Raw genomic sequence first — 13100 nt, forward strand, 5'->3', positions numbered from 1 at the left:
CTGTCATGAATTATTCATATAGGCCCAGCCAAAGCAGCTTTATTAACTGTATATGGTGCCTTTCATGCAATATACTTGACATAAAGAAAGTCAAAGACATTTAAAAGCAAACTAAATAATTAAACAGTATCTTACAAAAATACTCAAAGAGCATAGAGTGCTCTTTTTAGATTTTGGAGAACGTGATTTGAAAAATGCTTGGAAAGCCGTTAATCATACGCGTATGGGAAAACAACAGCCTGGATTTAAAAGTATTTTACACTTGGGGCCGACTTAAGTTTTGTAAGCAGCTTATTCCATTTGTGTGCAGCATAACGGGTAAATGCTGCTTCACCGTGTTTGCTTTGAACTTTGATACGTTTACAAAAACTGCAATGCCAATTAACCAAACAAACGCTATCGAAAATGGATGGACGGACAATCATTGAGTATCTTGTTGTCCTTCCAACTGAATATCTGCGAGCTGCACACACGGCTCATGTCTCATCTTTTAAAGTTTCACAGATTGTAGACATCCATTCTAAGCAGTCTGACCTTCTAGGTTGCAACGGAGGAACAGGGTATGGGGTGTAATTGGATATGAGCAGAAGGTTGTTAAAAAAAAAAAAAAAAAAAAAAAGAAGAGGAAGAGAAAAAAAAGCCTCATTAAAATGCTCCTCCTGCTGCTACTTGACACTGTGGTAGACATAAGGACATGACATTATACATTCAACATACATTGTTTGAGGAATACCCCATTTCCTATATTCACATGGAGTTAGAATAACACTAATCAATCACCCTAATGACCGCTGCTGTCACGTTACATAACATCCCAAAGTTGCATGAGACAGCTGAGGGAGAAACAATGTGTTTTCTATAAGTGTAGGCTGTTTACTAATCACCGATTGCAGCCTCCCCGGAGGTTTCCTCCCACACTCTGCAGCAGAGAGATTATTTGTTTAGCTTGGACAAGCGAGTCTCCAATATGCTTCGCTTCGCACCAGAGGTGTGTTCAACAGAAAGCCTCCAAATCGAGAACGTTACATCACAAATCATTTATGTTTTGAGTAGTGTGTCTACATGGGAGCTTCTTCTCCTCGTGTCTTCATCTCAAATTCAATCTCAAAGATGATGACGTCTGTTCCATGCAATGGAAGCCGTGAAAGTGTGGTAGGGGGAGATAATGATTGTCACAGACTCAAAAAGTGATTTCACTAGAAAGGTGAGGTTTTACAACACCATCGCATTTATACAAAGTGAGAACATCTGTAGGAATTTTTGTCTCCTTGCGTATGCATTTATTGACAGAAATCACTTCCAAATCATTTTCTTTAGAACGCTTTCATTTTTCATACATACTGTTCCTGCAGGGAGTGTCTTTTGCTGCTTTTTATTGTTTCCGCTATCAGTTTCAGTGAGAAAACTGAAAAAGCAGTGGAAATGGCATAATACTCGATGTTCATTTCAAGGAGTCTTCATTCGTTGCAGTTCCATTAAGTGACCATTTCTTTCTGTAGGACAGAATTTCTTTGCACTGCGAGAGGCATTATGGGTACTTTGCACACTGACTTGACATGATGGACCAGCGAGGTGTGTGCTGAGCTTTTTCATGTGTCTGCATCTGTCAGATAAGATTGCAGATATCAGAAATGAATCATGAGCAGAGAGCAGGCCTCATCTTTGGGGTTGGTGTTATTCACCCGCCACAATGTATCTTGTCTTGAAGATTTCAAATTGGAGAGTATGGCTGATAAAATGGTTTATGATTGATTGACTTTAGAATTGGAGGAAAATGTGTTCCTTTGAATTGGATCTACGACTTTCACATTACGCTCTAAAATGCTGTTCAACTTGAACCATCGCATTGCTTTTGTATGCCTTTGTAGGTGCTGTTTACATAACACCACAACGCTGTTCTCTCCTGTGGACAACAAACAGGTAATTCAGGTTAACACGCACAGCCCATTGCTTTTATTTTCACAACTACACTGCTATGACAAAATTATTTTCCCCTCAACAGGGTGCCACCTAATCTACAAGCTATTGTTGAGCATGTTTTTTTTTTTTTTATGAAGTCTGCTCCCAATGTGACAAAACAAGTGTGGTTTGGTTAGAGTGTGATCTGCCATCTTATTTTCCTTGTTTGTGATGTCCTCGTCCTCGGATATTTGGCTGTTTCCCTCACAGACAGTTATACACAGTTTTACTGTTACATTTTCTTCTGTAAACATTTTCTATTTGAAGGCGAATCAACCCCAAAATTTTCTTTACAAGAAAATGTTCACTAGTCAAAACATGGCATTGTGCTTGCGGAATACGACGTTAATCCAGGGTGAAACAAAAACCCAATTTCTTGAAAGCGTCTGTGTCAGAGCAAGCCAGTCACCTGCGCTAAGAGCCGCAGAAGCGTGACTGGCTGCTGCCACCTGCTTTGTTATTCAAAGCCTACTCCACAAGCAAATCCACTTTAATTGGAAGAGAAAAAACAAGCAGGCACGACTCCGATTTTGCATAATCAGGGTGATTAATTCCCTGTGTGCGTTGCTTAATTCCAAGGTGAGCATCGTGTGCGGCCTAAAGGATGCGTCACATAGGGGGCAATTAAAAGACGTGCAAATTTGACAGAACTGTATAACATGCAATGCAAAACCATTTTTGATGCATGAGAAATAATGTACGTTAAAGAGCTCCATGCTGTCATCTTTTGATTGCTCACGGCGGAATACCTGCAAATTGCTGGTTTGCTTAATGTGTTTTGACCTTAATTGTAACATATCGCGGCGAATGGCAGCCGTTTGAGTCACGTAATGGCGCTTGATTTGTCAGAACGGTAATCAGCCCCATCAGCAGGCCCCGACAAAAAGTTAGTCGGCGTTCGCTGTGTTTGATGGCTTTGACTGCGGTGGTCTAATTGTCGCAGGCCACAATCACACACCTTCAAAACAAACTTGGAAATCTTTTTCGGATTGGAAAATGAGTTGATAAAAAGGAGCTGCTGAGCTAATCCACCCCATTTTGTGTTCAAGAGTTCATGAAATTGTACTCAATGTGACCCACCTTGAATGGCTTTATTCCCCCCAAAAAATTTGTATTTTAGTAATGGTTTTTTTTACGTTGTTACATTTCATTACTTGTATTATTAATATAGAACTTTTTTTCACAGTCTTTATGCTTGAAACATTGTTATTTTCAGATTTGTAATATTTCTCCAAAGATAATATTTGACATTCTAGTAGGATTGCTCGTTTTTTTTTTTTCTCTCGTAAAAATCAAACTTTATTCCCTCGAGAATACAACTCAATTCACCTAATTATGATTTTTAATCTTATATTGATAAATTGTTTTTGTCAACAACCTGACTTTATGATTGTAATATTAGTAGTTTCAACATCATATTTTCCTCATTAAAACTTTATCTACCTTTACTTGAGTACAATTTCTAAAAATGGGACTTAATTCACAAATTTTTTTATTCTGTAGCAATTTGAATTTTTTGCATAGAAATGTGGCTTTGTTCTTTTTTTTTTCTTCTAAAAATGAATTCATTCACATTATATTGCTTGGAGTACAAACCGTACTCACTCATAATATTGTCACTTTTTATATTTTTAATTCATAAAATTCCAAGCTTATTGATTTAAAAAATATATATCATAATAATGTGACTTTATTCTCATAGCATGCCAGAAAGCAACACCTCCAAATCACACCAATGATTGGATCGGTTACTTTAACGGGGTGCGTTTATTTTTCAAATCCTCCTCCGAAGAGCCAAACTCGGTCCCCCCCACCTCAACTCAAGGTAGGGTTAATTATCTGGCAGCCAGTTTGACGTCGCCTTTGTGAATGCCTTTCAGCGAGGAGTCTGACGACGACGCGACCTTTGACGCACGACGGGCGATAATCAGCATGAAAATGGGCTTTTTGCTCTGCTCTGCGTCTGCGGTCTGGGCGCAAGACCTTGACTAGTTGTGATGACGGTGGGTCCGATGAGGACGGAAAAGAGCAGCCTGCCGCGTGTCCTCCTGTGTTCTTTCCATTAGGACATTACTGCTAATGGTAATGCTACCTCGGACGTTACCAAGCCGCTCTACAGTGCTGCCTCGTACTCTGAAGAGCACAGTCCATTAAGAAGGCAAACAATTGCCGTTTTTCGTAGGCTATGCAGGGCAACGGGTAATTAGTTGTATGCTATGTGCATTTAAGTCCCAAAATATGAAATTTCAGTACGATTGCAAGACTTTATGGGAGCGTATTCTCCTATGTCCCTCTGGGGCAGAAAAGGTGCGCGGCTGCACACTTTTTTTTTTTAGCTGTTCCTCAGATCCTCTCATCAACTTAAGTGTGTCACTTTACGCACCTTCGTGAATTGCATGCACTCTCACAGGAGCGACCTTGAAATGAGGGTATTCCCTGTCAACTCTTGTCCAGTTTTGAAATTTGAGGAATTTACATTTTCCTTGGTTTTTATCTCGCTTTGAGTTTTCTTTTTTAATATCAGTTAGTTTCAATTATTTTTCAGACTTGACTTACATTCAGGAAATAATTTCAGTCAACATAATGTCGCCGTGAGTTACAAATTGAACGATTTATTTGTTCATTTGATTTTTTTTTTTTTAATTTGATTGCGTGATGCTAGCATGCAAGCATTGTCGCTCGGGCAACATGCTGGTCAACACTTATTTACTTTTTTTATTGATGCACAGCCTCCAAATATGTGTTCAGTCACAAGCACAGTATTCTGATTAAATTAGTTTTAATGGATGTTTCAAACCGAATGGGGAAAAAAAACAAACAAATGCAAAGTACTGGAGCTTTTTGGATGAGCTGTGCACACGTTACTGGTGACGATTATGATGTAAGTTGTGGAGTTGAGTTTCCACTTAAAGTGTGACATATTTTACAATATTACATATATATGCACATATTTTCACAAGATTTCCTTTTTTTTAATCTATATATTTTATTCTTGGAATATTACAAAAGCCTGTCATAAATAGGACTTCATTAATTATTTTATTGCGGCAAAAATTAAGTTGGCTTCTTTGCCTTTTAGTCTTTCCCTCGTAAATATACAACTTTATTCACATAATATTGCAATCACATTGTCTTAAATTATAGGTTTATTCTCATAACTTTACATTTTTTTGTAAGTTATATTTAATCTTGTAATGTGGTATAGCATGTTCATTATCATAAATATTTTGAATGGTTTACTTGTAAAATGATTGTTTCGTTGTTCTCAAATGAATATAACTATTCTCAAAATATTTTACTCAAGTTTTTTTTAAATTCATCATATTTTTCCTCAAAAATACAACTGAATGCTCGTGGTAGTACAAATGTTTTTCCTCTCAAATGAATATCACATTTAACTTAAAATATTTGTTATGAATTAAGTGTTAAAAAAATCACTTTATTCTTAAGAATATTTTTTGGGGTGTTTCTCATAATTGTAGCCCAGTATCGTGTGTTATTTTTTTTAAATGGTTACAACTGTATGTATAGTTCTATTATTTATGTAGCACAATGCATTTCCATCAGAGTCTTAGCACAGATGTGAGAGCGGGCGTCACCTGATCCAACTTGGTGGTATTAGGAAAAGGTCACCGGCTCCTTCGGGCTCAAGAGCTACAGTACACAGACTGGACTGTAGTGGAGTGCTAAGCCTGCCATTCTATTCAATTAAAGCTCATAGGAAAGTTATTTTCCATCTGCTTCCATTTCTTTACAAGCCGCCATTGCTGCATTACAACCAGTCAAGCAAGCGGCGAAAAACAGACAATATGCCACCGTTACAGAGCAATCTCTGCATTGTAAAAACTGGCTGCGGGCAGAGCATGTAAATAAAACCCTTGCATGGGCTATTCCAGACGGGTCAATAAACAGGAGCTAGAAAGCATTTAGAGGTCCTCATTGGAGGATCTCGTTGCTCATTCGGCCCTGGTGGGTTGTGAGGATATCTGAGCCAATCAATACAAGCACCATTAAGCTTAACAAAGCTGCTTTGTCTATAAAACGGGCCAAAGATGAAGCGAAGTACCAAAGCGCTCTGGGACGGCGTTCACATCGTCTTGTGCATGTGGTCACACATAACCATAAAAACAAAATGCCTCTGAAATGTGAATGTGTATTTTTATTTATTTTTTTTACCGACGTAAGACCTGGCCTCGACCCTCTGGCTTTAAAAATTATCTCCGTATTGTAAAACCAACTGTTAGCATGTAAGCATTTTATCTTTTGAAATGGTACACTGGAGGTGATCTCTATTCTTTTCTTTTTTTTTGTGACAGGCTTCACAAGTTAAACCAAACCAATACATTTTCATTTTCAACAAATTACTGTGAACTTTTTAGGAGGCTTCTTTTGTAGTTGTGTTCAATGTCAAAGTATTTGAATTTTTAATAAGTATTCAATCCATACAAAATCTTGGATATTCAGATTTTCTTTTTTTTTTTAAACAAAACCTCAAGGAGAATAACAGTTTTGATTTGACTGCATTTTAAGCACCATCAAATTTGTCCCCAGATCTGAGGCGACTCCGTGAAATCGTCAAAATAACGTTTTCACTGTGAGAAAAAAAAAAAACATTTGATATCCTGTGAAACGATATTTGACTGTTTCTACACACAAGGGCCTTCAAGTGAGAGCCTTCAACAGCATCTTCAAGCTGCTCAAATTCGGGAATCTATTTTCTCAGTGGGTCACAAAATTCTACGTCGGGGCTCATTTAAACTCAATAAATCTATCAGTCATTCACAGAGTACAAAAACCTCGAAGGGATTGATAGTTGGCTTTGTCCTTATCACCTTTATTGCTTGCTTTCACGTTGCATTTGTCAATTTCAGCTTCGATTGGATTCAAAGTCACAAAAGCTTTCATTAGTGAGGAGAAAGTGCAGTTTGGGCATGAACTTTACCCATCTCGCTCTCTCTTCTCCGAAGCGTATCTGTGTGTACGTGCACATGTGAGTTAAGTTTGACTGTGTGAGTCATGTACTCGCGCAGGCTTGTGTGATTCCACCTATTTTTTTTTCTGTGACACAAAGAACCATTGATTTATTTGTACCCGCATCCTCGTTCCCCTCTCCTCCCGCCACTAAAAACTGCATCAGAATCTTTATGCTATGTTCTGGGATGGGGGAAAAATAGAATCCGAGACTTACTTTGCTCCAGTCATCCTTTTTATCTTTTCCCTTTTACGTAGCTTGCCCATTGCCAAGGTTACTGAAATGTGCTTTTTGAATCCTTGATAGACTGATGACATTGGACAGTGTTGCAACTTGGAGTAATCAGCAGAACTATGCCTGCAATTTAAAGATGACGTAGTCAAACGGTGAGCAATCAGGTGGCGCTTTTATGTTTAAAATTCAAATTCGAATGCCTTTTGCAGGGGGCGGCACTATATAACACATAGGGTGGAAAAAAAAACTCTTGACAATTAAACATGTCTCAGAATGTGTGTGTTTTATGACTGATTGGTAGAGAGCAACATTTTCAATTTCTGGGCCAAGAATGGATTAATATATACAAAGAAATATTCAGTGTAAAATTTTCTCTTGGAAATTTACACTGAATATTTTGCGCTCAGATTTTACTCTATTTACTGCGACCAAATATTTTTTTGGGGGGTAAATTGTATGACTGTGTAAATGAATAGTACTTCTTTTAATCCAATTTTATTGTGCTTACTATTTTTGTAACTCAATATCACTCAGAGCATCATTGTTGTTTGCCCATCAGTCATGTATCAGCCATTGAAGGATGTTTCCCCCATGTCTAAAATGGCAGTCTGAGATGCGCTGAGGCGGTTGATGATTTCACAGCTCCGCAGGGTGCCAAGGGGCTTCCTGTTTGCAAGCGTGTGGGTGTGACAGGGATGGAAAAACTTGTTGGGGGGGGAACAGCAGCTTGTGTGCTCTGTCGTGTATGTGTCTGCTTTTGGCAGCTGCTCCTTGAACCATCAACCCCCCCCCCCCCCCCCCCCCCCCCCAAAAAAAAAAAACTCTTATCCCGTCACCACAGCAACCCTTTAAACTAATAGTGCGGCTATGTGCACACTGCCATTTGTTTTTAATCACTTGGCTGCTTTCCTCCATGCTGATTTTTTTTTTTTTTTGGTGGTAAATGTCAACATGTTTAGCAAGTTTGTATTGTCTGCAACTAATGTGTGACTGCGCCAATTCCCTCAAGTGATAAATTAAATCAACAAATTAAAAGTTTGTGTTGTCGCTTCTTATCAATACGTGCAATAGCTGATCTGAAGCGAAATCGATGAGTCTTCCTATAGCGTTCTGCTCTGGACTGACAGACATTTGTTTAAATCTTTCATGTGCATCTGTGCGGGTGATGTGATGCGGAAAGAATGCATGATGACGACGATGATGAAAGCAATCAAAGCAGATCATCCATCGTGTTTTGATAGCTCCAATATGTCCCGACAATCAACATCACACACTTTTGCTAGTAACAAATACACAACTCTTGGTGTTTTCCAGTTTTTATTCCAGTAATAGAACATTCCCACAGCACACCCAGTAGGCAGCTCTGTAACATGTAACAAGCGCTTATATACAGAAAATAATTTTACGTTTTCATGTACACTGTTGACGTTAATTTACCAGTACCATTTTGGTTCTCAACAGTGTGTAAAATGGCACTGCATCACACAGGGAGCTGTTTCGATATAGCATAATAAATAAAAAAAACACATGGCTTTGTTTGCAACGGATCATATATCATGCAGGTGTGCTTCGAGTTTTGTTCATTTCAAGACAGCATCCTTGCCATTATTGAAGAAAAGGTCACAATTCCATGATGTGCATTGCAGATCAATTGACAAAACAACCAATGATATAATTTTGACACTGCAGTGACAGTGAAGATGATCATGTCGTACAGTGGAAATGGCAGGCTACAATTATCATTCCTCTCGAGTCACAATCCGTTGAAATAAGATGCAGAGTTATTATTGGGATTGACATGGAAAAAGGGGGTTTATTGAGCAATGTGACTGGTAAATTACAAACCGTATCATGTTAAGCGGGGTGCAAACGGCTTTTCACATGTGCTTAGATTTTAAGAGTCTGTACTTTACATTTATTTCAGGAGTCAAATTTGTATTTTTATTTATTTTTACACAAGTGGCCTAGCTAGTTCTTCTTAAAGGGGAAGTCAACCCAAATAAAATCTTGGCAATAATATATTTTGTGCGCCTTGCTCAGCGTCAGAAAACAGGTGAGCTGTGATTGATCGCTACCCGAGCCCTGAACAACTGTGATGTCATTTTCAGTCGACAGAAAGTAACAAAATGGCCAGTAGATTTTCATGCTTAAGTCATATTCCACAAACGCAATATTAATCAGAATGCCATGTTTCGATGAGTAGGACCGCATAAAAAATGTTTTTGGGTTGACTTCCCCTTTAAGTACAGAGCGTGGTTACTGTTGCCAGCGCTTTTTTTTTTAACACCCCTCACAGCAATCGATCATCGCTCACAGACATCATCAGAGAATCGAATTATTGTTGACTTTGATTAGAAGGAAGGAAATATGATAACATTTGGCCTGATTGGCAATTTGTATGAACCTCATTATAGACATTTGCAGACCTGAGAAGATCCAACTATGGGTTGAAGAGACAACCATGTATTTTATTTTGTGTATTATGTACTATAATGGTATGTTAAAACAAACAAACAGTAAGCATCGGTCCACCTTAAGCGCAGAAGAAATCCAGGTTCTGTAATGACAAAGAAGTGAATGTAAACCAAGTGGAACAATATCCAAATATACAAAAGTATGTCTGTTAACTTTACACACTGTTGTTGGAATCTGGACCGTGTCTTCTCTAAATGTGTGCGTCTCCTTCACCACGGGGGCTGGAAAGTATCCGATGATGCCCATCTGGTCCACATAGCGGTCACTGTATACCTAACAGACAACAACACAACAGCGTAGCCGCACTGAAACCTTTCACCTTTAAAGATCCGTCAAATTTCATCCACTGGCATTTGTTTTGGACATACACTGCCTGACCAGAAGACTCCGCCGCCCTCCTCTGGCACCAGTTTAGAATACACGTAAACCTTCTGACCCTTCTTGATGTTGATGAATCTGCAGTCTGGCGCTATGAAGTCGTCCAAGGCCGTGGCCATGGAGAGAACGTCTAAAAAGAAAAACCACAAAGGGAAGTAGCTGTGAGCGTAAAACGAGAAGTAACCAAACTTACTTACATGAACACTCTGTATCGCCACAAATCTTGTTGTCTGCGAGCTTTTCCGTGAGGACGGCCTCTGAGGTGTGGTGCAGCATTCCCACACAGAGCACAAGCACAAGCGGATGGCGCATTTTGAAAAATGATCTTGTATGTGTGCACGTAGTCATGGATATTTGAAGGAATCTGTGAGTAAACTTCTCGAAAGGGAAGAAATGGGCTGAGGCCCAATATCAGAGGCAGTCTGACCAATCAGAGTTGACTCTCAGAAATGTCACTCTGGAACCAGTTAGACCTCGAGTGGGAGTTGGCTATTTACACTCACTGGTGCAAGTGCAAAATGGCCACAATGACAACTATTATAATGAAATACATGTTAATTTATTAACAAATTTGATCCATGCATCCATTTTGTATAATGCTCATAGTGCTGTGGATTTTTTATATTATGCTTGACTGGAGTGGTTAGCAAATCCACCTCAGTTCTAAGATTATTGCTTCAATTCATAGCTCTGACCTTCGTGTGTGGCGCGTGTGTGTTCTTCCGGTATGAATCCAATAAGAAAAGAAAGGGATGGATATTTCATTACAGCTGTGGTTACTCCAGCTCCAAAGGGCATTGACTCAATCCGGCGTGCAATCATTAATTATTTCAAAAACCTTGTAACAACCCACAAATGCTCATGTTTTAATAATAAACATTTTTTGCATCTTCATTTTTTATATCCTGTAAACTTACAATGGGCCCTCAGAGGCCTATAAAGGAACAAACAACAGAAAGGTGATTTAAAAAAAAAAAAAAAGAATTTATCCATCACACCATTTTCTGTACTTCTTATCCTTGTTATGGTCATGGTGAGCTGGATGGAGGCGGACGGGGTATTCCATAGACTGACATCTAGCCAATTGCTGGGGACATACAAACAGCTATTCATTCACAGATCAGTACAACTAGGAGATGAACCTAACTTGCATGTTTTTGGAATGTGGGAGGAAGCCAGAGCCAAGATTTGGACCCTCAACATGCGCAGGACAGATTCAGCCCTCTTCTACATCAATGGTGACTGCGTGGAGATGGTCCTGATCTTCACCTCCCTGTGCATCGTAATCTGTTGACCTTGATGCGTAAACTTCTCCAGAGTCATCAAGGATGAGCAAGAAGCGTCACTTCCTGAGGATGCCCGGGGAAATCTGAGAACATTTGCCAAAAACTGCTCATCACCTACCACATGAGAAACTTGGATAAGCAGTAGTGAAAATGGATGGATGGATGTCCATCAAATTTTAAAATGAGCTCAGAAATTAAAATGTAAATATTTAGAACCTTAAAAAGTTTGAGAATTTAAAACATTTTATTACAAATCTATTTTTTGACTTTCTACACTAGGTGGCGCCGTTGTCACTGTAACGTCACCGTCATAAAATAATAAATATGTATCGGATAAGCGGCTCGGATAATGGATGGAGGGATGGATATAATATTGCAGATAATGAAGAAAACTATTGACGTTTTTAACCATACTGACCCATTTCTTGGATATTCCATTCAACTGGCTGAAAAAAGTTGTCACTAAAAAAAAAGAGTAACATGGCCCAAATGATGATCGTAACACTGAATAAGAGTAAAAATATAATACACATTTGTATGACGTGTTTTTTAAAACATTCGTCGACATTTTCGGGCATTATCGTCTTATTTGCCCGAATCCCCCCCAAACAAATATAATATTTCCATTTGAATGTCATTTAAACATACTAGTGCAAAGCGTTTGCTTTCACTTTACAATTCTGATTGTGTGATTTCATACTTAAATGCAAACTTTCGTCAGTCTTGGAGTCAAACACTGACTTCCTCGTCGGCTGACGCAAACCTCTGCTCAGCGGCGTGTGCTGTAAAATGTGCGCACGCTAATAATTCTCATGATAGCCGGCGCGGGCGGTGCTTAATATGCTCAGCGTATGATTTGGCTTACCGCCTGTTCGCGCTGCGCTAGATTTTAATTCATTCGTTAGCCTTGACGTTTCACAGTGTGACGTTATCCTCGGAAAACTCAAAACCACCATCTCTTCACGGTTGTTATTATTGTTTATAAGGACTTCCAAGGGTCCACATATTCGGGGTGGGGGGGCTTAAACTACCACTTGACCGAAAACAACTCCCCCCTTTCAGGTAGACAGAGTCGCATTCGAGCAAGACAACTTCCACTGTGCTCCCCTCGGGTGTTTGGAGAGAGCCGTCCCGGTCCGCCGTCTCTTTGCCAAGCAGCTTATGGATGCGCGGGTTTCCGAGTTGTTTGCCTCAGAAAATGGACACGACTGCGGCGGCTCTCGGACTGAAGTGAACCCGGGGAATGGTTGCGGACGCTCCTCAGCCTCCAAAAGGGCTTCTGCCAAGAAGAAGAGAGCGAACGCGCGACACTTTCGCAGCTTCAAGCCGAGCAACAACACCCCTTATCTACCGCCAGAGGTAACGCCGACAACAGCGCGTATATTCTGTTAATACGTGTTAATTACAAGTAAACCCCCTTACTTTTACTTTTACATTACGCATAAAAAGATGCGTTTGTGTGTGTGTGATCGTCTACTCTTCCTTTTAGTTCTCTAACCCAACGTAGCATTTCAATGTATATTATGACACGTAGCTACTTGGCCGCGATGATTTCTGCCTTAATGTCTTTATGAGTTCTAAATTTAAATGTGCGAAAGTGTAGTTAGCATGCTATTGTAGCATCAGTTGTGTTGGTAAATAGTTTAAGATCGGTCCGAAGAAGGGGGAGGGGGCGCGAGGGGGGGGGGGGGTTACGTGTCCTTGGTCGTCCTAATATTACTTCCAAAGATAATATTATCCCCTTCTTGGCCGTCATTCTGTTTGTTTACGTTAGGTTGTGTGTAGCGACGTTACAT

The 13100-nt window shown here is 39.5% G+C and overlaps 2 protein-coding genes across 4 annotated transcripts in view; one reads left to right on the forward strand and one right to left on the reverse strand.

Annotated features, from left to right (window-relative positions):
• Window positions 1–13100, forward strand: part of gtpbp2a (GTP binding protein 2a) — a 45485-nt gene that overhangs the window by 23130 nt on the left and 9255 nt on the right. Inside the window, exons 3-4 of one of the 3 annotated variants that reach the window (XM_088304698.1) lie at window positions 1869–1920; window positions 12367–12663. In XM_088304698.1, coding sequence (XP_088160824.1) covers window positions 1869–1920; window positions 12367–12663 — 349 coding nt within the window. Of the gene's footprint in view, window positions 1–1868; window positions 1921–12250; window positions 12270–12366; window positions 12664–13100 lie in introns of those variants that run through there. The other 2 variants (XM_088304700.1, XM_088304699.1) reach the window with 2 other exon arrangements.
• LOC148329939 (otoraplin-like) lies at window positions 9137–10369 on the reverse strand. The gene is made up of 4 exons (XM_088305322.1): window positions 10216–10369; window positions 10009–10148; window positions 9803–9913; window positions 9137–9722 (listed from the first exon to the last, which is right to left on the reverse strand). The coding sequence occupies exons 1-4, from the start codon at window positions 10364–10366 to the stop codon at window positions 9699–9701; spliced, it is 426 nt and encodes a 141-aa protein (XP_088161448.1). The 5' UTR covers window positions 10367–10369; the 3' UTR covers window positions 9137–9698.

Source organism: Idiotropiscis lumnitzeri, chromosome 9 (assembly GCF_059441095.1).
Source record: "Idiotropiscis lumnitzeri isolate Australia: NSW breed Sydney's pygmy pipehorse chromosome 9, RoL_Ilum_1.0, whole genome shotgun sequence".
NCBI lineage: Eukaryota > Metazoa > Chordata > Actinopteri > Syngnathiformes > Syngnathidae > Idiotropiscis > Idiotropiscis lumnitzeri.